Here is a 23,178-nt window from a genome sequence, read left to right on the forward strand (position 1 = left end):
CAGTGGAATAGCCAAAAGAAAGTATGTGTATGTGAGTTATGGTGGCCCTCAGTTAACTGTTAAATAGCTCACCTCAGTCTTTTCCTGTTGTCACCACTGGTTTGACGAAAGAAAACTGTTGATGTGTTGCACTCTCTGCATTATCTGTTGGTGACTGTGTTTTAGATTGACCCCTACTGTATGAGCAGAAATGTAACAGGTACTAGCTGTGGGAAAATTTGTAGTGCAAGTTAATGCATTATATAAAATGAACAGAAATCACATTTTACTAGCTATAGCATGCCTGGTTAGCAGGGTTAACCTCTGACATAGTTTCTGACCAAAATGATGTACAACACTGAGCCATTTTGAAACAGATGCAAAACAAAACTGGTGATGAAGATGCCCTCTAATTATTTGTTCTAATTTTTTGCTAATTTGTTTTGGTGTTGTGTCTCCTCACTTTCTATATCTGAAGATATGAATTGTATAGGCACGGTGGTTAGCACTGTTGCCGCACAGCAAGAAGGTCCTGAGTTCAATTCCAACATCAGGCTGGGGTCTTTCTGTGTGGAGTTTGCATGTTCTTCCCGTGTTTGCGTGGGTTCTCTCCGGGTACTCCGGCTTCCTCCCACCGTCCAAAGACATGCAGCTTGTGGGGATAGGTTAATTGGATAACCCAAATTGTCACTAGGTGTGAATGTGCAAATGAATGTGAGTGCGAATGGTTGTTTGTCCCTGTGTGTTAGACTGGCAACCTGTCCAGGGTGTACCCGCCTCTCGCCCTATGACAGCTGGGATAGGCTCCAGCGCCCCCCGCGACCCTGAAAAGGATAAGCGGAAGTGAATGGATGGATGGATGAATTGTATATGTTGTTATTGGAGCTATTTTGGGGTACTAGGATATGGGAAAGATATTTACTTTCACATTTTCTCTCATGTTTTAATGTTAAATCAAACATTATATGGGATCAAAACCCATATAAAAATAATTTTTTCATTCTTTTTTGGCTGCTTGGAGAGGATTTTGCGTTTTGGTTCCTGTTTTGCATGAAGGGACAATTGAAAACACAGTCGAATCATGAGATTTTACAACAATTTTGAGTTTTAATGCTTGTCGCATTAAACCCTGACAACACACTAAGCTCCCAGCGCTGTGAGGAATACTCAACAATGTGTCCTGAGCTGTGGAAATAATAAAAGAAAAAGCCTGCACTGTGAAAAAGAGCTTCCCGATGGACACACAATTTCTGCCTGTACTCCGTCTCTCTTCGCCATGCTTTCTTTTGATAAACAGGTGCTTATGAGCCATGATTTTACATGCGTTGCTTGCTCTTGACTCATGCTCTTTTCATCTGCGCTGCTCTGTCCTGTGGCTGCTTAATTTAGAGGCATTTACATATGAGCTGGGAGCTGTCCGAGTCCTTGGGGAGGCCTTTGAAGCTGCGCCTGCAGAGAGGAGAGGTGGGGAGGGCTGCAGAGGGCTGCCTGGGATTGTGGCGTGAGAGAGTGACTCAAAACCTGCAGCAGGAGTTAAGTTGAAGTTGCAGCTTTGACCTTCTTGGTCCAGTGAAGACCAGGCCAAGTTAACAAAGAACTCAATATTAAAATGAGTCTTCAACAGCAATAGTAGTGACATAAAATGTTTCTCTATCAATGCCTTGAAGATGAGCACAGACACAGATTCATCCTTATGTGTGGTGCAGCCAGTGCTTTTAGTATTTTGGAAGCGTGTGTGAGAGCCTGAGGTATTGTAATTTCTGGCACCAGGACTGTTGCGACAAGAGCTGGATCTAAAACTGGTGCTAGGGTGTGAAGCAGCTCACACTTCGGCTTTGATGGGAGAGGAGGTTCCAACTAAAGATGCAGCTCAGTCTCAGAGCTGAACACGCTGTAGTGAACTTGTAGGAAGATCCCCATATGCTGTACGATACGTGATAGGATGTGTAATCTTTAGTAAAATCTGAAATTTTGATTTCGTTTTGTTGTATGAATTAGGTCCTGTTGCCATAGTAATGAGATGGACTCCTGCACCTCCCTAACCTTTGACTAGACAAGTAGTTAAGAAAAACAATGGATAGAATCAAATGCTGATAAATACTATTTTTCCCCCGATACATCCCATATGTCACTATTTGCATAGCACACTGTTTTAACCCAAACGATACAATTTACTTAAACAGTTTTTCCTTGTATACATATAAAGGGAGATTTGCAACACATTAAATTCAGCTCACATGCCTCGTTCTCTCAGGTATCCTTATTTATAAAGCACGTAACATATAAAAGTAGTTCTACTTTCTCTCTTACTCACATATTCTCAGTTAGTTTCTTCCACTGTAGCTACCATATGCATCTACTACCTGGATCATACAAGCAACAAACAGCATTTTTTGGACCTATTTAGTTGAGTCAGTTTCACTGCACTTTTAGCTCCCTGGTCACTTCCTTTCCCCTCAATGATTAAATGCCAGATTACTTCCTGTCAGGCTAATTGAAAGCTGTTAATCTAATAACGTTACTGGAAAGAATTAGTAAGCAAGTCTATCTCATTTGTACCCAAGGTGCATTTGTCAATTTGTTTTTAAAGACTTTTTCAGATGGTTTCCGATAACTGTTGTACTGAATTGGAGGGGAAAAAAAAATCTCCTAGAAAACATACATGAATATGAATATCAGTCTAGTGATGCTGTCAGGCTTTCAGTCAGAGTGAAATAATGTTTTACTGTAAAGCTAAAGAGCAAAGCGAGGGAGTCAAGTGAGCTGGCTTCCAGCTGCAGACGGGGAAACTGAGGTTGAATGCTGATGTCAGGATGGAGGTGAAGGCTCACAGAAAACTGCAGCTCGTCTGCTCAGCAATCTCCCTCTTTATTACATAACATCCTTAGATAACCCTCCTGGCTCTGGCCCCGTCTTCTGTTCCATCTTTTTGCTTCAAAGTTGAGAATTTTTATTTTCTAATGTTGTAAATATTTAGCTAGGGGCTGTACAGTGTTGGCCCCTGCTGCTCTGAATACTCAGCTTTGTTAACTGTGTTAAAACACTTTGTGCAGAGCGTGCAGAAGCCTCTGGGGTCCTGGCTGCTACTCCTGTTTTTAAGAAGAATGAATGACTTATGTTTATTTTTATGAGCCTTGTTCTCTGCTCACTGGGTATGTGTAGATTTTTGACATAAAGAAAATATGAAGGAATCTATTTAGAAGACAAACAGTGGTAGCAGAGGGAGCTTACTTACTAGCTGAATGAAAATCATTGGATGATGTCATAATGTTGACCAACGTATGGACTAGTTGCCATCTCTTCTGTTGCATTTGCAGCTTCTAGTTACTTATCAGCAATATGCTGTTTAGTAATGGAGCAATATCAGCTTACACTCCACTGACTCATATTATTATACGTTCAAGTTTGAAAGTAGTTCATACTACATAAACTGACTTATTACTTCCACCAAGGTGTTAATGTTTTTGCTACCGTGTGCGTTTCTGTAATTCTGGCTGCAAACACAACAGCTCAAAAGGTTTTGAATGAATTCTGATAAAACCTTGTAGACGTATAGAGTGGAGTCATGTAAATAATCACATCCACCAAGATCGTCAAGGTCAACTTAATGATTTATTGGTGGAAAATTGACAAAATACCTTCTAACTTAGAAACTATGATTCTTCCAAGTGTGGTGTCTACTGTATAAAGTTTTTAAATGTCAGGTCACATTTGACCTCTGACCTCTCCTACAATATGGATCTGAAGGTCAACAAGATAATAATGCTCTGTAGAGCTATTTAAAACCATGTTTCGTACTGCCACTGTTTGTATTGACATTTAGGCATACAGAGAATGATATATGAAGATTCTAAATATCACGATACTTTGGACCTCCGACCTCTTCAAGGTCAATAAAGTCAAACTTTCTTGAAATGTCTTGCCTTCAAAATTATTCTTAAATTCTACTGCCTTTTCACATCTGATCTTTATCTGATTTTTACTGCGCTACAAAGTTCTTAAAGTACGTTTAAAAAACAATAAATAAAACAAAATTAATATATAGACAATACAATACTATTACCCTTAACGGTAAACACAGCCCAGAGAGTGGGCAGTGTTTACCTGGCAAAGGTTGCGCCTTCAAGTGCTTCTTTTTTTGATGCTTTGTAATGTCGAACAGAGATGCAATTTAAGACAGGATTTGCCTTAAGCTGTTTTCATTTCTAGCCTAATCTCTCATTTATATTTTACAGCTTTTGAGGAACCGTATGTATTGAACCTATAAAACTGCTGATCTCTCGGCACATTTTTCATTTGATACGTCCAAAGACAGTTTTGTTTTCAGCTGCATAAGCACCTGCACACTGTGATAATTCTGTAAAGACTCGTTAGAGTTTAAGTGGGGATGACACCAAAAATAACTGAGCTCCAGGTTTTGTTTTCTTTGTATACACGTGAATTTTAGTGCATGTACACCCCCTGAAACCATGTTCCTGCTTTTAGACAGACCTTTCTCTTTCAGGCGCCTCAGCAGTGATGTGTTGCAAAGCCGACAATAACACGGCTGAAAAGAGTCGTAGTGTTATTTATTTACTTTGTCTCATTCGCTGATGTTAAAAGTATGGTGTGCTGTTGATGCTTCGGGCCTTTCTGCTCAGTTTTTTTTCTAATGCCGTCTTACTATAATAAGACTGTGAATCAGTTATGAGTATCATTATTATTAACACTTATACTGAACCCAGACTAGTGATATCAGTGCTTTAGTCTTAACCTCTGGGGCTGAAGCCAGCTGGAAAAAACTGCAGTACCTCTTATGGCCATGTCAGCAATGACATTAAAAAGCCTGTTACAGTGGTTTTCGGCTGTGTGATTACCACATGTTAAAGAAATATGTATGACTGCTTTCATGCGTCTCTAAAATTAAAAACATCCTGTCTCAGAGTGATGCTGAAAACTAGTTTGTGAATTTATTATGTTTAAACTGGACTGCTGTAATTCACTATTATCAGGCTGTCCTAAAAACGCCCTGAAAGGCCTTCAGTTGATCCAAAATGCTGCAGTGAGACTGCTGATGGGGAGAAGAAAGAGAGAGAATATTTCTCCTATATTGGCTCCCTGTTAAATGGAGAATTTAATTTAATTTCCTTCTCCTCAAATAAAAGGTCTTGAATAATCAGGACCTAATAATGTAGTAGTACACTGAAAAAATAATTGGATTGGATTGACATGAAAAAATCTGTACAGTACATCGGTTGCAGGAAGTAAAGTTATGTTTAGTCAACTTTATGTTTTTTATAACTGCACAACTTTTACATGTTAAATTAACAAGTTATCAAGTTTGTCAAGTTATCTCATGTTAATATAGCACAAAAATGTTTGTTCACATTTAAACTTTTTTTTAAAATGTTGAGTGTATTTACACTCAACAAAAATATAAACGCAACACTTTTGTTTTTGCTCCCATTCCCCATGGGATGGACGTAGAGACCTAAAATTCATTCCAGATACACAATATAACCATCCCTCCCAAACAGTGGTCACAAATCAGTCCAAATGTGTGGTAGTGGGCACATCTGCTATATTGAGATAATCCATCCCACCTCACAGGTGTGCCACATCAGGATGCTGATCTGACATCATGAGTAGTGCACAGGTGTACCTCAGACTGCCCACAACAAAAGGCCACCCTGGAATGTGCAGTTTTTTGCGCTATTGGGGGTCTGGGGACCCAGAACCGGTCAGTATCTGGTGTGACCACCATTTGCCTCATGCAGTGCAACACATCGCCGCATGGAGTCTATCAGATTGTCAATTGTGGCCTGTGGAATGTTGGTCCGCTCCACTTCAATGGCTGTGCGAGGTTGTTGGATATTCGTGGGAACTGGTACACGCTGTCGTATACGCCGGTCAAGCACATCCCGAACATGCTCAATGGGTGACATGTCCGGTGAGTATGCTGGCCATGCAAGAACTGGGACATTCTCAGCTGCCATCTGCCCTGAACAATGTTAACCATGATCCATCCGTGAAGCGCACACCTCTCCAATGTGCCAGACGCCATCGAATGTGAGCATTTTCCCACACAAGTCTGTTACGGCGACGAGCTGGAGTCAGGTCAAGACCCCGATGAGGACGACGGGCATGCAGTTGAGCGTCCCTGAGACGGTTTCTGACAGTTTGTGCAGAAATTGTTTGGTTGTGCAAACCAATTGTTCCAGCAGCTGTCTGGGTGGCTGGTCTCAGACGATCTTGGAGGTGAACCTGCTGGATGTGGAGGTCCTGGGCTGGTGTGGTTACACGAGGTCTGCGGTTGTGAGGCCGGTTGGATGTGCTGCCATATTCTCTGAAACGCCTGTGGAGACGGCTTATGGTTGAGAAATGAACATTCAATGCACGGGCGACAGATCTGGTTGACATTCCTGCTGTCAGCATGCCAATTGCACGCTCCCTCATTGCTTGTGGCATCTGTGGCATTTTGCTGTGAGACAAAACTGCACATTCCAGGGTGGCCTTTTGTTGTGGGCAGTCTGAGGTACACCTGTGCACTACTCATGATGTCAGATCAGCATCCTGATGTGGCACACCTGTGAGGTGGGATGGATTATCTCAATATAGCAAATGTGCCCACTACCACACATTTGGACTGATTTGTGACCACTGTTTGGGAGGGATGGTTATATTGTGTATCTGGAATGAATTTTAGGTCTCTACGTCCATCCCATGGGGAATGGGAGCAGTAACAAAGGTGTTGCGTTTATATTTTTGTTGAGTGTAGTTACCTTATGTTAAACCGATATAATTCTTTCATTTTAATGTATGTGTTTGTCTTGATAATCAAAAATTACAAATATCTGTTGGTCTATCAGCTAGTAGACCTGATGTCCTCTGGTTTGTCATGGGCATCTGTGTTTGGAGTGTTCATCATTCTCACAGTAGTCTCCTCAGTGCTGTGAAATGAGCACTTTCTGCTCTGCATCAAACCAAAGCTGAGGAACCTGTAAGATTCTGGGCCAAAATATCCTTTAGCTGGATGAACTGGATGAGTCTAGGGAAGTCAGTATGTAGGGAAGGCACACCCACAGCACTCTGTCCTCTGAAGAGAAGAGAAGTAGTTTCCTAAAAGCACACTGTAAAAATAAAAATCCTAATATAAAAGTATTTTACTGTGTATTTTACAGTTTTGTACTGTTCTTCTAGAATATCATTAAATTCACATAAATAGACTGTGATTTCACATTTCAAATGTAAATTACCGTAAAATCACTGCAATGTAATAAAACATAATTTTCTGGTTTTTTTTAAATGTATTTGTCTGTATATATGCAAATTTAGATTGTTAAAATGCATTCACAAATGCATCATAATTTCACAAATATTTGTCCGTTATTTGAAAGATTGAACTGTTAAATTCAAATGTAATGCTATGGAAAAATATATAAAACAAACTTTTTTTTTTACATCAAATAATAATAATTATTATTGCTTTTGAGGGCGATCGTGGCTCAAGAGTTGGCAGTTCGCCTTGTAATCAGAAGGTTGCCGGTTCGAGCCCCGGCTTGGACACTCTCGGTCGTTGTGTCCTTGGGCAAGACACTTCACCTACCACCTACTGGTGATGGCCAGAGGGGAATTATAACGGGGAATTGTAAAGCGCTTTCAGGGGTCTCAAAGAGCGCAATATGAATGCAATCCGTTATTATTTAAACCAACTGTTAACTGTATATTTCTGTACATTTAAGTATTATTATTATTCATATTGCCGCATTCATTGACCTTGTTTATAGGTAAGTTCATTGTTTAATCACATTAAATTGTTCCTAATTTAATGTTTAAAAGCACTTGAAAAAGGCAAAATCCCATGTAAAATTAGGGCAACAAACTGTATTGTCATTACTGGAAATAACCGTATTTTTATGAGTAAGTTATTTTCTGTTATTTTACGGTATTATTTTGGCGCCCCAGCTGCCGGAATATTACTGTTTTTTTAAGATGTTTTTTCTAACAATGCATATCCATAAACTGAAGCTTGACATTGGTGTTATGGCTGCAGTGGTTTAGTCTCTCTTTGTAAGTGCTGTAACAGATCCAGGAGTCCATCTTCAACTCTGTCTATAGTCCATCTCTGGTCCTTGAAGTCTTCATGGATCAGATATTGAGCAACACTGCATGTCTTCATCTGTTTAAGAGATTAAAATGATTGTTGCATATACTTCATATTAGGAACACGGTTATTTTTGCTGTATTTTCATCCACATACTGATGAGGGGGAGAGAAAAAAATAAAAAAAAAAAAAAATACTGTCATCGTCATCATCATCGAGCATTTTTTATAAACACCAAAAAATGTGATTTAACCCGCTGGAGTCAATGCCTGCGACAATGTGTCAAAATCACATGACCTATTTAAGGTAGCCTCGCCGACTCTCCATTTGGACAGTTGACAGCCAAGTAAAACCAGAGCTATGATAAATATTTTGCACCATCCTTTTTCAGAATACTGTCGTCACATTTAGTGCAGGAAGAAACGGTGAAAAAACAGATTTTCTAAGACAAGAGCTTACAACCTGAAAGTGCTTGCGAGTAAAACAACCCCTCACCAAAAAACACCCATGTCATTCAATCAGAAAATAAGATGGCAACAAGTTGTTGTTGTGTAGTTAGTGCATAGGCTTGTTGTTCTTTATTGCTTTATGTGCTAACATAAGTAATTTTATTTCAGGTACCTGTGATATCTAAAGCAGCATTTCATGTCAACAAATAAATTAAAGGGAGTAAATGAAAAAAATGACTAAATACTGAAATCGTATGTAGATCAGTCAAAGCGAACCAGTCTACAAAAGCTTTGAGCAGAGAAACATCCACAGACATACTCAGAGCTATAATATATTTTCAGGGCTTGTAAACAGGATACAAAACATTGGGATAATTTTTACATTGAAGCTTGGGTCAGTGTAACTAAGTGTAACTTATTACTAAACTAATAGTAATAAAAATACTTTTTAGAAAAAGAATAAAAAACAAATCTATGGAGAAATAAGCATCCCAAACATATGTTTCAACCAGCCTTAGTTCAATATTATAGTTTGTCTTTGGGATGCACAAAAAGATAGAGATCCTAGTGTTTCTGTGTATGAAAAGTAACATGTAGTAATCCAAATGGTCAAACACCGGAGAACCAGTTCAGTGTATCGTTTTATCAAGCGTTTACCAGCATCTATTATTCTGCTTTACTGACAAATTTTGAAAAACATTTACAATCATTAATCTTAAATGTGATTCTCTATTTAAATTCTTGGCTGGTTTAGGTTCCTAATTGTGTTGTGAAAGATAATGATGGATTATAGAGGCTAATAACTATGTTTTCTCTGTGTTTTTCTCAGTTTTGCTGGTTTTCCCCCCGTTGAGCTTTGAGCTGCATAACAATTTATTTCTAAATGACAAAATGTCATTTAGCTGTAATTTTGATGGATGCTGAAGTGCGGCTTAGAACATAATAGTCTCTCTTGTTTTGCTGCAAATCGCTTGACCATATCTGCCAGTTTCTCTATCAAGAAAATGAATACAAACATGGTAGCTGCTTAATGATATATATTGTAAAGTAATGAAAATTGGGCTTGCTGTTATGAATAGGAACACCTCAGTATCTTTACTACTTGATGTGGTTGTAAAGATGCGTCTTATTTGTTGCACATATCCTAATTTGGGTAGTTCAAGTCTTAATAGTAGGGTTATTTTTGTAGTCGTGAACATAAAGCACTTTTTGAATGAAACAATTAACTTGCAGGTAAACTAAAAACAACAAAAGCACACTGTAATTAGAGTTTTCTTTACTCCATAATTCATTTTCCCTTGTGCAGCTCTTATGTAAGCACATAAAAGGTCTCTAACAAACTTTTTCAAAAGTTTTAATTGCTGCTGTGGGCGGCTCCGATTTTCTGCCTGTTTTGATTACATGTAAAAGTATTGTTGCAACAAAATATCAGTCTCAACATTTCTACACGTGTTTCAGGGTTTCATTTTCCCCATTGTGATGACACTGTTAAGACAGATTTGACATAGATGCAACTTATAATAACCAATTTCTCTCTTTTCGTACTCGTCCCGCTCCTTCCCCATACCTTCCTACATTTCTAATATTTCTTTTTTTCCGTTTTCCTTCCTCCTTTCACTGCTGCTCAGGGCATCAGTAGCCTGTTCAGCTCTCTGAAGGTGGTCCGCCTGCTGCGTCTGGGCCGGGTGGCCAGAAAACTGGACCACTACCTGGAGTATGGTGCTGCTGTTCTGGTCCTCCTGGTCTGCGTGTTTGGACTGGTGGCCCACTGGCTTGCCTGCATCTGGTACACTGTGTTTGAAATGATTTCAAAAGTCATTGAAGAAACCTTCCCTTGTAGTAACATCTAAAGGCTGCTGCTGGCTCTTCTAGGGATTTACCTAACCTCACTGCACCTAATTACTCATGCATGCTCATTGCTTCCTTGTCCCTATCTGTGTTTTAAAAATCATACACTGCTGTTCTGCTTTGTTTAGTTTCTTCCACATGATATTGAGTAATATGCTAATTTAATTTGCCCCATAGCAAGATTAGGGGAACAGTTCCCACATGAAAGCACAGAAACCCACTTCAAATCGTTCCTTAATTTCACATAATCATGAACATTTAACACAACAATATTTTTCTAACGTATTGCTCACTGAAATGTAGTCCATGGTCATTTTTGTACATTTCTTGTATTCTTGTAAGTCACTCAAGTTACTTAGTTAAATACTTCTAATGTATACTTCCAAAGGTGCATTAGTTTATTTTTATTAAGATTAAAGTGAACAGTCCATAAACACACCTAAAGTCTGTCATATGATAAAGGATTAACGATTTCAATAACCGTAATGAATATTTACTGAAGTTGTTTATTCACTACTGTAAGCAAATAAGAAAAGTGTCAGATTTTATGCGCCCAATTAATGAAAGGAATAAAAACGGTTTACATATTTTTTAAAGAGTTTTCCCTTCATCTAAATCATAGTTGTGATTGCTTCTGTAATGAAACAGTTCTTTCCTGCATTATGTTGTCTGTCATTTTCTTTAAAGCCTACTATATTTGCACATTAAACCTGTAATGTTGAACTGCCGCATGCTTTAAATTTGGGTTGGGCAGCATTTTTTTAACCAGAGCACCACATTGTCTTACATAAAGTAAGCAAATGGCCAACAGGATAACTAAATTGATACATATAAATGTATTTGAAAGAAGACGGTGATATTTAAGCACATTTACAGATTTGTTGAAATCAGCTTTCTTAGAATATAATCTCTCATTTAGTCAAGGCTGCTGAAAGTAAATGGGGAAGAAGATATTTTATTCAAATCTCAATCTAATTGTTCAGTTGTCAGACTAGCTGAATGTACTTAAACTACTTAAACTAGGTACTTAAATGTATTCAAATTCTGATTTTGTCCCAAACAGGTACAGCATCGGAGACTACGAAGTTATCGATGAAGCCACCAACACCATCAAGATGGACAGTTGGCTTTATCAGCTGGCTATCAGCATTGGATCGCCTTACCAATACAATGCCAGCGGTTCTGGAGAATGGGAGGGCGGCCCTGGCAAGGATTCTCTGTACATCACGTCCCTGTATTTCACCATGACCAGTTTGACGACCATTGGATTTGGAAACATTGCCCCCACCACAGACGGAGAGAAGATCTTTTCTGTGGCCATGATGATGGTGGGATGTAAGTACAAGCTATGTGTTGTTTGGGCTTTTTGGTGATTCTCATGGGGCAAACGGGTATTGGCTGATGTTTTGGCCAGTGAAATGGTACTGGAGGCCATTTCCACCCAGTAGTTGTCCTCTGCTGCTGTAATATTCTTTGCAGACATTAAAGTTGTCTGAAGGAACGCTCGTGATGGAGTTTTGATATGTGCTGACATAACGTGGTGTTTGAAAGGTTCAGGTGTTGTTAGTTAGTCAGTCCAATGCTTTATTTCTACGCTAGTAATTTTAATGATTAAAGATATCGTTGAACACTTAAGACATCCAAGAGGTAATTACTAATGAATTTACTGACAGCTAAATCAGGTTGAAAATTCTTGTTGCACAGTCATTTGTGCAATCACACTCAGAATTCACAATGAATGGACCACAATGAATACTTAACATTTTAACTACACCAACTTTCGACTTATGATATTTATAAGGTCAAAATTTGTGCTTAGGGTACACCCCATCACAAAAGGATAACATCACATCACACCTGGCCAAATGCTAGAAAAAAATGCGTTGAGACGCTTTAAACATTCAAACGTGTGACTAAAGGCGTTGTTAAAAACAATGTTAAAAAAAAGAGCCCAAGAGAAAAGCATGTTGGAGTTGTCATGGAAATGTCCCAGTGTTGGCCTCATTTGCAGATCATTCTTGGATTAAAAAACATGGTTATTCATAACCATGACACAAAGCAGACACACACACACCTCGCCCTGATGTATACGCTCACAGACTTTTAACATCAGTGCCCCTTGTGAGGACACTTTTTACCTAAACTCTGGACACGCCAAGCCACATTTGGAGTATCATAACTGTGCACTCAGATGAGTGCTTCGGCTTAGTATGAGCTGCCGCAGAGCAATTTAACATTATAATTAAGCAGTAATTTTACAGTCCTGCCTTTGTTGCAAAAGGATTCCTGACTGTCTGTCGATGTTAGGCTTTTGGGCCGCGTAAAGTGTCCATATTTTGATAGATTCTGGTCAGCTGTGTGCAAATAGGTTCATTGTATGTTTGACTGCTGTTCTCTCAAGAGACTGTAGTTGGAAGGAATTTGAATTTGCTCACCTGTGTGTGTGTGTGTGTGTGTGTGTGTGTACCTGACATGTGCACCGTATAAGGTTTAATTATTGTCATGTATATTGTGTGTAAGGCAGCATATTTTCCTCAGCTGTGTGGACCAGTTTAGTTCATTTTTGACTGACATACTTTAGTTATATTAGAATGTAAAACAAATATAGTACAATACCCACTCTATATCCTATTTTTACATTTTTAACAGGCTATATCAGGGTTTAACATACCCTGCTAATCATTACCATGATATTCTTGGTATCTAATATTGACTTCTTCACAAATCCCACATGATGTTTATATGCAGCAAGCTTTAAGGTTATTATTGAACAGAATATCACAGTTGATTTAAATAATGGAAAATATTAACAGGAAAATTGCTGCTGAACATATTAAAGGCTTTTGCTTGGAAGCACCATACTGCTGATGAAAGCAGGAGATAACCAAAAAGAACAATAGAAGGCAGCGTGAGGCAGAGATGAAAAATGGAAAATTGTGCTCCCTGTGGTTAACCCGAAGAATCATCTGAACAAATGACTTAGCGATGTAATATTTCACAGTGAACGGCGAATCCTGGCACGGTCCTTTTTTTCCTTAAAAAAAAAAAAAAAAAAGTAATTTCATTATTCTGCATTTCAGAGAAAAAAAATGCTCACATGGAAATCTCATCCGGCTTCATCTTCAGCTTGTTGAACAGAATCACTGCTCTGAATCTTATTTGTCCCCTTGACCTTTCCCAAGTTGCCAAAGCCTGACTATAGCTCATTAGTTACGGTTTCACAGGCTCATGGTGGACACTACATAAAGGAATGAAGCACAATGTTCCCACATGTTATATTTCTTAAAGTAACTGAGTTGTGTGGTAACCTTAAGAATTGGTCCTGGGATTTATCTGAAGATAAGTCAGGATCTTCTTACACTGTGCATTTTATGTGTGAATACAAGACTTTAGAAAGTAGAAGTCAGTTCAGTTTTATTGAAACAACAAATAACAAAAACAGTCACCTTAAGACCTGATAATAAAAAAAAGGAAACCCCAACAATCACACAACCTTGTATGAACAAGCACTTGGTGACAGTGGAAAGGAAAAACTCCCTTTAACAGGAAGAAACCTCTGGCAGAACCAGGCTTACGGAGGAGCAGCCATCTGCCTTGACTGGCAGATGTTTTTGTTTTTTGGTTTGTCTGATATGGAGGGAGGATATGATGGAGCATTTGTTGATATGAACCTGCAGACAGGATCATGGCTCTGCTAGTTCGAATGGACCAGGACTCTAGTTTCAAATGTTATCAGTCCAGTAAAGGGCCATTATGAGTCAATGTCACTCCCGTACAGTTACATCCACAACCTGTTGGGCAATGACAATTTTTATGCACCACTGCAGTGGACTTTAAATCAGCATGTGATTGAAGTGTAGCCTTTCAGCCTTAATTCAAGGGATTTTACAAAAATTACTTTGAGCTTTTGAAAATGGGGGAAATGGTAGCTATTCCTAAACAGTTACCACAAAATCTCTGTGAAACCCATTGAATTAAAGTTGAAAGTCTAACACTTCAATCACATATCAGTTGTTTGATTTAAAATCCACTGTTGATTCACAAATTGTGGATGAAAACAGCACCCACAAAGTAGCAGGTTCATTATCACCAAATTTTATAGTTAATGTGCACAAAAAAGGTGGGGGATGTTTCCGCCTAAAAGAGGTGGAATAAATGCATGAATAAATGTTAACATGAGGCGGTGGCAGTGGTTAGACAGGAGTTGAGTCTGTTAAGCTTCAATGAGACTCAAATTTTCACATGCTGTTTTATAAAGCACCACAATATTAGAAAAGCTAATTGCTTAGATTAAAATAACCCTTTCGCAATGCTATCCACATGTTGGCAAGTTTGATTTTCTATGCTATCAGGCTGACATAATCTAGTTTGCGTTTCTATTTATTACTGAGATAAGTAGAACAAATGGGCAATAATGCACTGTGGACTAGCACTTGGAGTCAAAGTATAGGATAAAATCTGTGAAACTAAGCAATTAGTCCAAAAGCAGACATCATGTGGCCAATGGTTATTTTTAAGTGTTCGCTTGTTTTCATATCTTTCATTAAAGCATTTGGCAGTTTTCCTCATACGTGTCACGTACAACTTTTAAAGCCAGTTTTCAGTTTGCCAAAACTCCATGAAGACTCTGCCTGCTTGGCACAATTTATTATCCATTTGAGTGGTATAAACAATCTGTTTGATCCTGTTTGTTCAGTGGTTTCTCTTTAAAAACCTTTCAGTGTTTTTGAGGAAGATGAGTTCTCCCCTCCTAAATTGTATTGCAAAAGCATTTCTGTCTGGCATTCTTGATGCTTCTGCTGGCCTGATGGGGCTTGTGTAACAATGTCTATATCCTGGAGGAAAAGTTACTTTCAGGTCATCAATTATTTAAGTGTACGCACAGTCTGCAAAACTGCAAATACAGATTCTTACACCGTGTTCTTTTTCTATCAAGCAGTCCCCTGGAGGCTTTGTCAGGGGAATGACAAACAGAACAGTTTAGGTAGAAAGGTCAAATAGTTACTTTAGCTATGACCTCTAAAATAGGCATTCACATTGTCAACAGCAGTGTGAGTAGTGTTTTCTATGATTATGTTTCTCAAAATTACACGTTTAAGTGAAATCTCTCTCGTTGTACAAGTCACAAATCTTCAGAACTCATAAGTGTTATCACAACCACAATATTTTACACAACTCGAATCAGGAATCCTGTACCTGTCTTGTATTTTGCAGTTGTTTCACTTGGCAAGAAATAGTTTTTTTCTGTAGACACAACTGCCTTAGGGAAAAGCTGCTGTACATTATTTATCACATCTTTTATGCTAGAACAATTTAATTATGGTCGTTCTTTTTTTTATCCTGTGCAAATAAGTTATGTGTGTCTTTAGAACACTGTGGCTGTAGTTAAGCATTTTTGTCGAGTTTATCATTGTAATCATTAGTTTTAAGTCTTGTTGAGGGCAACATTGTCACGGCCAGCGGGGGCAGACCATGTGGAGAGTGTGTGTGGTGGACCCAGGCGCGAACACAGGCGAGGAGATGGGAGTGAACTTAAACTGAAAGCGAGCCTTTATTTGGGCTGATGCAGACATGAACTTAACATAACCACATAGACATGAAACATGACATGAACTTAACCGCATACACATGAAACGTAGACGCAGGAACCAGGGACACTGAGTACAGGCGGAGATGACAGAAATAACTAAGGTCTGAACAGCAACCTAGAATTTAACTAGATTGAAAATGAATACAAAAAAATACATAAAACTCAAACACTGGGTCACACGACCCAGTACTGTGACAAAAATGGTGTTTGTAAAGTAGTTTTTTGTCAGTCACAGCTCTATTTCGCGCACTTTCTGGAATATTTTCCAGCACTGTATTAGAGTTTTCAGTCAAATTACTTCAAACTTTCATACATATTTAAATATGTATGAAAGAGCAAATACAGTAACACACTGTCCAAGGTTTGTATTTCAAGGTTTGAAATACACACATTCAGTTTTGTGTCACTGCTGCTCATCCAAATTGTCCCTTTCAAGCACAACCCAAGAATGCTCTACTGGGCTGAGATCTGGTGGCTGTGGAGGCCATTGGAGTGCCTTGTTTTTCAGTCTTCTGTTGTCTAATTTTGGCCAGTTTGTGCAAAATGTAGCCTTAGTTTCTTGCAGTTAGCTGCTAGGTGTGGTCTTCTGTCGCTGTAGCCCATCTGCTTCAAGGTCAGATGTGTTGTGCTTTCAGTAATGCTCTTCTGCATAACTTTTTTGTAACGAGTGGTTAATTTTTTACTGTTTCCTTCCTATCAGCTCACAGTAGTCTGGCCATTCTCTTCTGCCAGACCATTCCCTTTAAAGCCTGGAGATGGCTGTGCTTGGAAATCGCAGTACATCAACATGTCTGAAATACTCACACCAGCCCGCCTGACATCATCAGCCGGTATCTTTCTTCCTTATTCTGATGCTCGGTTTGAACTTCAGCTGGCTGTCTTCATCATGTCTACATGACTAAATATTTTGAGTTGGTGCTCACAGGCTGATTAGATTTTTATTTTTTATTTTTTGTGTCCCGTTTGGATCTTTAGCCATCAGAATTGTTGTCTTAAGGCCAAGAAAGATGCCAAGCGGATTTATTTTACCAAGTGGATCATCATGGCCTTGCCATATTGGTCCATTTGATTGACCTTTATTATAATTATGAATTTATTTTATTTTCAGTTGCAACAAACGGGACAGACATGACTGGGGGATAGGACAGGGAGAAAGAATGAAAGAAAGAGAGGGAGAGAAAGAAAACCAAAGGGGAGAAGAGACGGTGAGAAGGGGGGGAAGAAAGAAAAAAAAAAGAAAAACAAACAAAACACCCGGATCACCTGTATGGAGAAAAACAACAGAAGAGAAAACAAACAACAAAGAGCAACATAATAAAAAAACGGCACCATCACAATAAACTAGCTAGCAGTAGATAACAGTAGATACTAAATAATAAACGATATTGTGCCGCACGCAAGATAGACAGCGCACAATGTGCTTTGAGGCAGCAGCCAAGAAAGGTGTAGTCTGTGAACACCCGAGTGTACACCTGTGTGCACACCTGTGTGGATCAGCATGCTTGTATTCCAAACGTTTCTCCATGTAACGATCTGCTAGGGAGTGTGGGGAGCCATAGCATAGCCCCGTCCCCCAGGGCATGAAACAGGTATGGAGGAGATCCAGGCCCCAGATATCCAGAGGCCCCAGAGTACAAGGACCCGAGGAGGACCACCAAAGGGGGGGGGGGAACCGTGCCACCCTCCTGGGAAGAGCTGAGTAGAGCCCCAAAGGAGAGGTCACCCCGCAGCTACGGAGCAGAGGCCAGAGGGGGTTGCAGTGGCGTGCCCGCGGGCTCTGCCGGCAGCCAGCTGTGCCAGAGAGGACCGAGCTTCAGGCCCAGAGGCCTGAGGGCATCCCACCCCCGGAAGGAGCCCAGCCGGGCCACAGGCGCCCGGCCCCGCCAATCGGCCACCAGGAGTGAGCCGGTACATACATGAGCGCCCAGCCCCAGACGACAAGGACCACCAACACACCAACGTCTGAGGGCATCAGCCACCGGCAGGGAGTGTGGTGAGGGGAGATAGGGCTCCGTACTTTAGAGGGCCTGAGATGTCCCCAGAGAGGTTGAGTCTAAGACCCAACCTGACATATAGACACAGACGAACAGGCACACGCAGACACAGACGTGCATTTCCACCCCATATGCACCACCAAATACTCGGCACTCACGCAACGTGTAGACAGACACAAATAGACACTGCACAGACAGTCGCACTCCCCAAACATACTCTATATCCCAGGTCCAGGTACCCCCGCCCTCAGAGGGGCAAGCCGCACCTAGACCCAGGACATGTAACCCTTCTCTCTGGGGTGGAGGCAAGCGGACCACCTCCTTATCTGCAGTAGCGGGGAGGCCCCGCATTCCAGACCCCAGTCTGATGGCCAACACCTCCTCCCAGCCCCCCAGCTCTGACGGCTAACAGAACCGGGGTGAGTGAAGACCTCAAACCTCCCTACGCCCGCTCATATGTAGTGTTGCTGTGTGCTGTTCTAAAGTGCATTTAAAACACAGGAGAGCATGGTACTAGCTTCCTCTCAGAGAGCAGCACGGCTCTTCCCGAAGACCCTTAGTGTCTAAATGCATTTAAAATTGAGGGTAGGGCACCAGCGCCAGAGGTGGGTTGGAGTACACCTACCATCCTCTGGATGCTGTAAAACGTGCCCACCCCCAAGGCCCTATATGTATGTGTTATGTGAGAGTGTGAGTAATGTGGATGTCTAGGTTGCAGAATAAAATTGAGGCACAGGCGGCCAGAAGGGGACAGAGGGGGAGTGCCTCCCCTGCACCCTGGTGACATACCTGCACCCCAAGCCCTGCGTGTGTGGGTGGGTGTGGTAGAGCGGGAATAGGGAGGCAGCTGAGGATGGGGAGGGAAGAAAGGGAGGGGCAAGCGGCCCCTCCCTGGGACCAGCTCCCCCGCTGACCCCAGTAGGCACCCCCACACTCTGGAACCCACCAGGGCAAGGGGGCCCAGGCCCATCCGGACCGGGGCCCGCAGCAGCAGCACCGCCCAGCCCCACAGAGTCCGGGGCAGCCCACCCGACTCCACCCCAGAGAAATCATCCAATCAGCTCCCAAACTACACAAGACAATAGACACCCAGGTTGAGTTCATTCTCCACCTCTCCTATATCTCTCCCCCCACCTGCAGAGTGAGCTCCTGTAGTGAGGAGACCACCTGCAAAGATATAACAACCTCCCCACCAGTTAGAGAGCCCCCTAGTAGGGCCAATGCACCAGAGGTCCCCTGCACTGGGGCTGAGCCCCCCTGCACCCACCCGCCCACTGCTCCGGCAACACAACAGCCAGGACCCAAGCCCCCAAGGCCTGGCCAGCACCCCAGACCGGGGGGCGGAGCACCCCCAGACCCCCAAGCCTCCACGCCCGTCCCGGACCCTCCCAGGGGCAGCCAGGCTACCAGGCCAGTAACCAACGTCCGCCAGCACAGACCCTCCCCCATCTCCGCTGTACGCAGCCACAAGGAAAACACCATCCAAGAGCCCCAGAGCTCCTAACCAGGTCATGGCCACATCCCCCAGGTTAGTCCCTCTAGGGAAACGTCCCTAGGGACTCCCCAGACACCCTAAGGCCGTCCCTACCCCCATATCAACCACAATAGCGAAGGCAGGACCAAACCATGACCCCCCACCCCCACTAGGTGATGAAGCCGATCAAAGGAGCCCAAAGGGATTGATCAAATGTGATGGCAGATGTTGTATCAAGACTAATGTGATCTATTAGATGGTTTCTATATTGGTTAGAATTAAGATTATTTTTATTTTTCCAGTTAATGAGGACCATTTTCTTGGCAATGCATAGGGCCGTAAAAACAACGTGGGCTGTGTTTATTTCTGCAGTGACCTCATCCAAGTTGCCCAGCAAGCATACTAAAGGGGAGGCTGGAATGTTACATTTCAGACACTTTGATAAGTCTTCACATATCTCACGCCAAAATTTCTGAACTGGTGGACAGAACCAAAGAGCGTGGATGTAATTGTCCAGTGTATTTGCTGTGCAGTGTGAGCAGGCTGATTAGATATTTGGACACTGGAACAGGCTTCTCAAGCCAGGACTTTGCATGACATCATGCTGGCTCTGTTCACCTTTTATATACAGGAATAACTGGTCTACTGTACAGTCTTTCTGATGAAGTATTCCGGAGTTTTACCTGTATAAGGTTACAGGTAAAAATTAAACCTTCAAAAAGATCTGGATATTGTGAGCATTTTGAATAATATTTTTTATTTTAAAAAATCAACAATATTGTCCCTAAAAATGTTTGTTTTCATGCTGTTTTGATTTTCAGCTGAGAATCAATCCCGACTCAAAGCCTGTGGTTGGGATGAACCGTGTCCTTCAGCTTTATTCAGTATAGATTATGGATGTGGAGTTCACTTGAATCAAAAATGTAAGCGTTATTGCAGAAAGCACTGCTGTTTGGATTTAGGGGTTGAAAGATTTGTTTTTGGAACAAACAAATAGTTTTTGGCAACCTGTCGTATCATCTGACTTTGTCCATTTTAAGGACAGGGAAACAAAGCAACACACATCCAGAAACAGCTTGCAGCCAATGGCTATTTTTAGGTGTTCAAGTTTGTTCTTAGCCTTCCTTAAAGTGTTTGGTGGCATTAAGCAGTGTTTCTCTTACACATCCTATAAAAATGTAAAAAGCCAACTTTCTCTGTTTGCCAAATATCCAAAAGATTCCAGCCTGTAGAAAGTGTTAAGTTTGGCCATTTTAAAAACACTATGAAGATTTTTTTTTACTCAGCCACTTTGTGAAAGCCAACATTTTGGAAAAGCAGTGTTTTTATAATTTTCTCTTTAACTGATCTGTTCCTACCCTGAGGTTTAGTATCTGGGCCAAGCCAGAACCTCCTTGGGCCGCTCTACATATTGTTTATTTCTGGCACCTGGACCTTAAACAGCCTCGGCTCCGTAGTAAACAATAGAGAGACATGATATGTTTTTCAGTGTCTGTTCTGTCTGGCTGTGACTGATAGTCCTCTTGGCATGGCAGCCTCTCACACAGGCTGTGGGCAGTTTTACTGATCTCAGCAAGCAAGTGCTGATAGTGGGACAGATTCATTTTGCTTTCTGGATTTTTCCCGAGACTTACAGTGCATTACAATATAAATAGTCAGATTTACACCACCGTCAAGCTGCAGGAGAAAAAATATTTACAACAAGGTGCCATTTAAGCATGGTTTATAAGCTTGAAGTGTTCTGCCTGTGTTGTAGTCCACAGATCAGTCACTGCTGTTCTCATTAATGAGGATTTTGGGATGCCGAGTTGTGAAAATATATTTCTCTGGCATAATACCCATGATGCCATCAAAGAGCAACTCAGTACCAGCTCTTTAAAAAGTTCCATGTTCCTGAAATTCCTTTAAAAAAGGAAAATATTGCTTAGGGAAAGCTTGGATTAATTTGAATTCATTCAATTAATCTTTAGTTAATGTTTCAATTTATGCAAGGCTAATGTAAAAATGTAAGAAGAAGAATGTTTGTTCTAAAAATATTTTTAAATTGAACTGAATAACCATACCCCAAATTTAATATGGCACAGTTATGTTAGGAAAATACATCATATTATCATGCTATTTTATAAGGCTGAAGTAGTGTTACTGACTAAGTTTTTATGTGTTCTGAATATTTTGCAAATACTGAGCAGTGCTGTAACAATGTCACCAGCTGGTAATGTTGAATCTTACCATATTATGACCAAATGCAACATTTGGATTATGTAATGTAACTGTGTGGTCGTAAATGCTCTCTTTTGTCTCTGTAGCCGCACTCACCTTTGATGTCACAGAGCACTAACATGTGAGATGGTGATCAAAAACTTTCAGTTGGTGTTACAGATGCATCAATTAAACTTCAAATATCTGCTGACACTGACTACTCATCCGGTATCTGTGTTAAATTTTTATGCTGTATTCGTCACACTGAGGCATGGAAATCTGATTGGAATACAAATTATTCTTTAAATGTGTAAGGCAAAATCAGATTTGACATTAACACTCCAATGTGCAATGAAGATGTAACAAATAATGATGGTGATGTGTGTAGAGTGAAGTAAATGAGAGAGAATATGAAGTGAAAGAGTATTAAAATGTTAATGGAGTTGATGACAACATGTTATGTTGCTGTAAGTGTAATAAAATCTTACTAAAAGGTATTAAACTGAACCAGATATCTTCAGGCAGCTACAGGCTACATTAGCATAACAGCTATTGGCAGCCATTCCCCAACTCTCTGTGTATGGTACTCATGACCACTGTTTAATTGTCATTGATCAGTGGTTGTTGTACAATGGTCATTACAATTTGCATATCAGTAATCAAGAAATTGACCTCACAGCCCATTGTTCCTCAGTGGTGCTAGTTGCAGTCTTTATGCAAATGTATGTTTATAAGGTTGAGGAAACCTGCAGTGAGCTGAGACTGAAGAATCACTTGGATGACTGACAAAACGTTTCCCCCGCTGAAAACGCTACGTCCAGATGAACAGAGTCAACTTTTTGACATCAGCGTAACATTTGACCTCACATAAACGTGTCAGATGTCCACTTGAATTGTGGGTAATGCAGTCTACAGATTTTGGTAGACTGTATAGAATAAAAAGATAGATGTGACAGATTTATTTTGATGTTTTTATCTTTTTCTAACCTACCCCTCAATAATTCCAGCATTTTATGGGAATATAGTCACTTTTCAAAGAGTCATGACTCCAATCAACATCAGTAAAAGTCAGCAGAACACTTGTGAAATCTAATTGATTTCCTTATTGATTTGCCTTATTGTAATTAGCATTGCAGTCTTCTCTGTGAATTAAAGAGCTAATGTCAAAGACAAAGTAATGTCATTGAAACAGGGCAAACACCTGTGAAAGAGACTTTTAATCATTTGCCAACACATACACACAATCCTAGTCCTTTTTTATTAATCCTGTAGCTGGTCTATCAAGTATTAACAACAAAGTATTATTGTTATTTATAGAGCATAAAAGTAACAAACTCTTAAACAGCTACAAAATGACCTATTCTTAATGCAGCCATTCACACCGACCATGAAAATGAATCGGAACTTATTGATTAGGCCTACATATAATATTTCACGTTACCTTTGTTAATCAAATAAAAGAGAACAAAGATGCATTTTGTCATTTTATATGTTGAAGAGCTATGGCTGACCCTGATGGAAATATATTGTTTAGAGACTTTGTTGATCTGATGAACATTTTC

The 23,178-nt window shown here is 40.5% G+C and overlaps 1 protein-coding gene across 2 annotated transcripts in view; it reads left to right on the forward strand.

Annotated features, from left to right (window-relative positions):
• The window catches only part of kcnh5b (potassium voltage-gated channel, subfamily H (eag-related), member 5b), a 183,642-nt gene that overhangs the window by 43,210 nt on the left and 117,254 nt on the right, over positions 1-23,178 (forward strand). For both annotated transcript variants that reach the window (XM_026151082.1, XM_026151083.1), the window contains exons 7-8: positions 10,140-10,297; positions 11,423-11,694. In XM_026151082.1, coding sequence (XP_026006867.1) covers positions 10,140-10,297; positions 11,423-11,694 — 430 coding nt within the window. The remainder of the gene's footprint in view (positions 1-10,139; positions 10,298-11,422; positions 11,695-23,178) is intronic.

This window comes from Astatotilapia calliptera, chromosome 19 (assembly GCF_900246225.1).
Source record: "Astatotilapia calliptera chromosome 19, fAstCal1.2, whole genome shotgun sequence".
Classification (NCBI taxonomy): Eukaryota; Metazoa; Chordata; class Actinopteri; order Cichliformes; family Cichlidae; genus Astatotilapia; species Astatotilapia calliptera.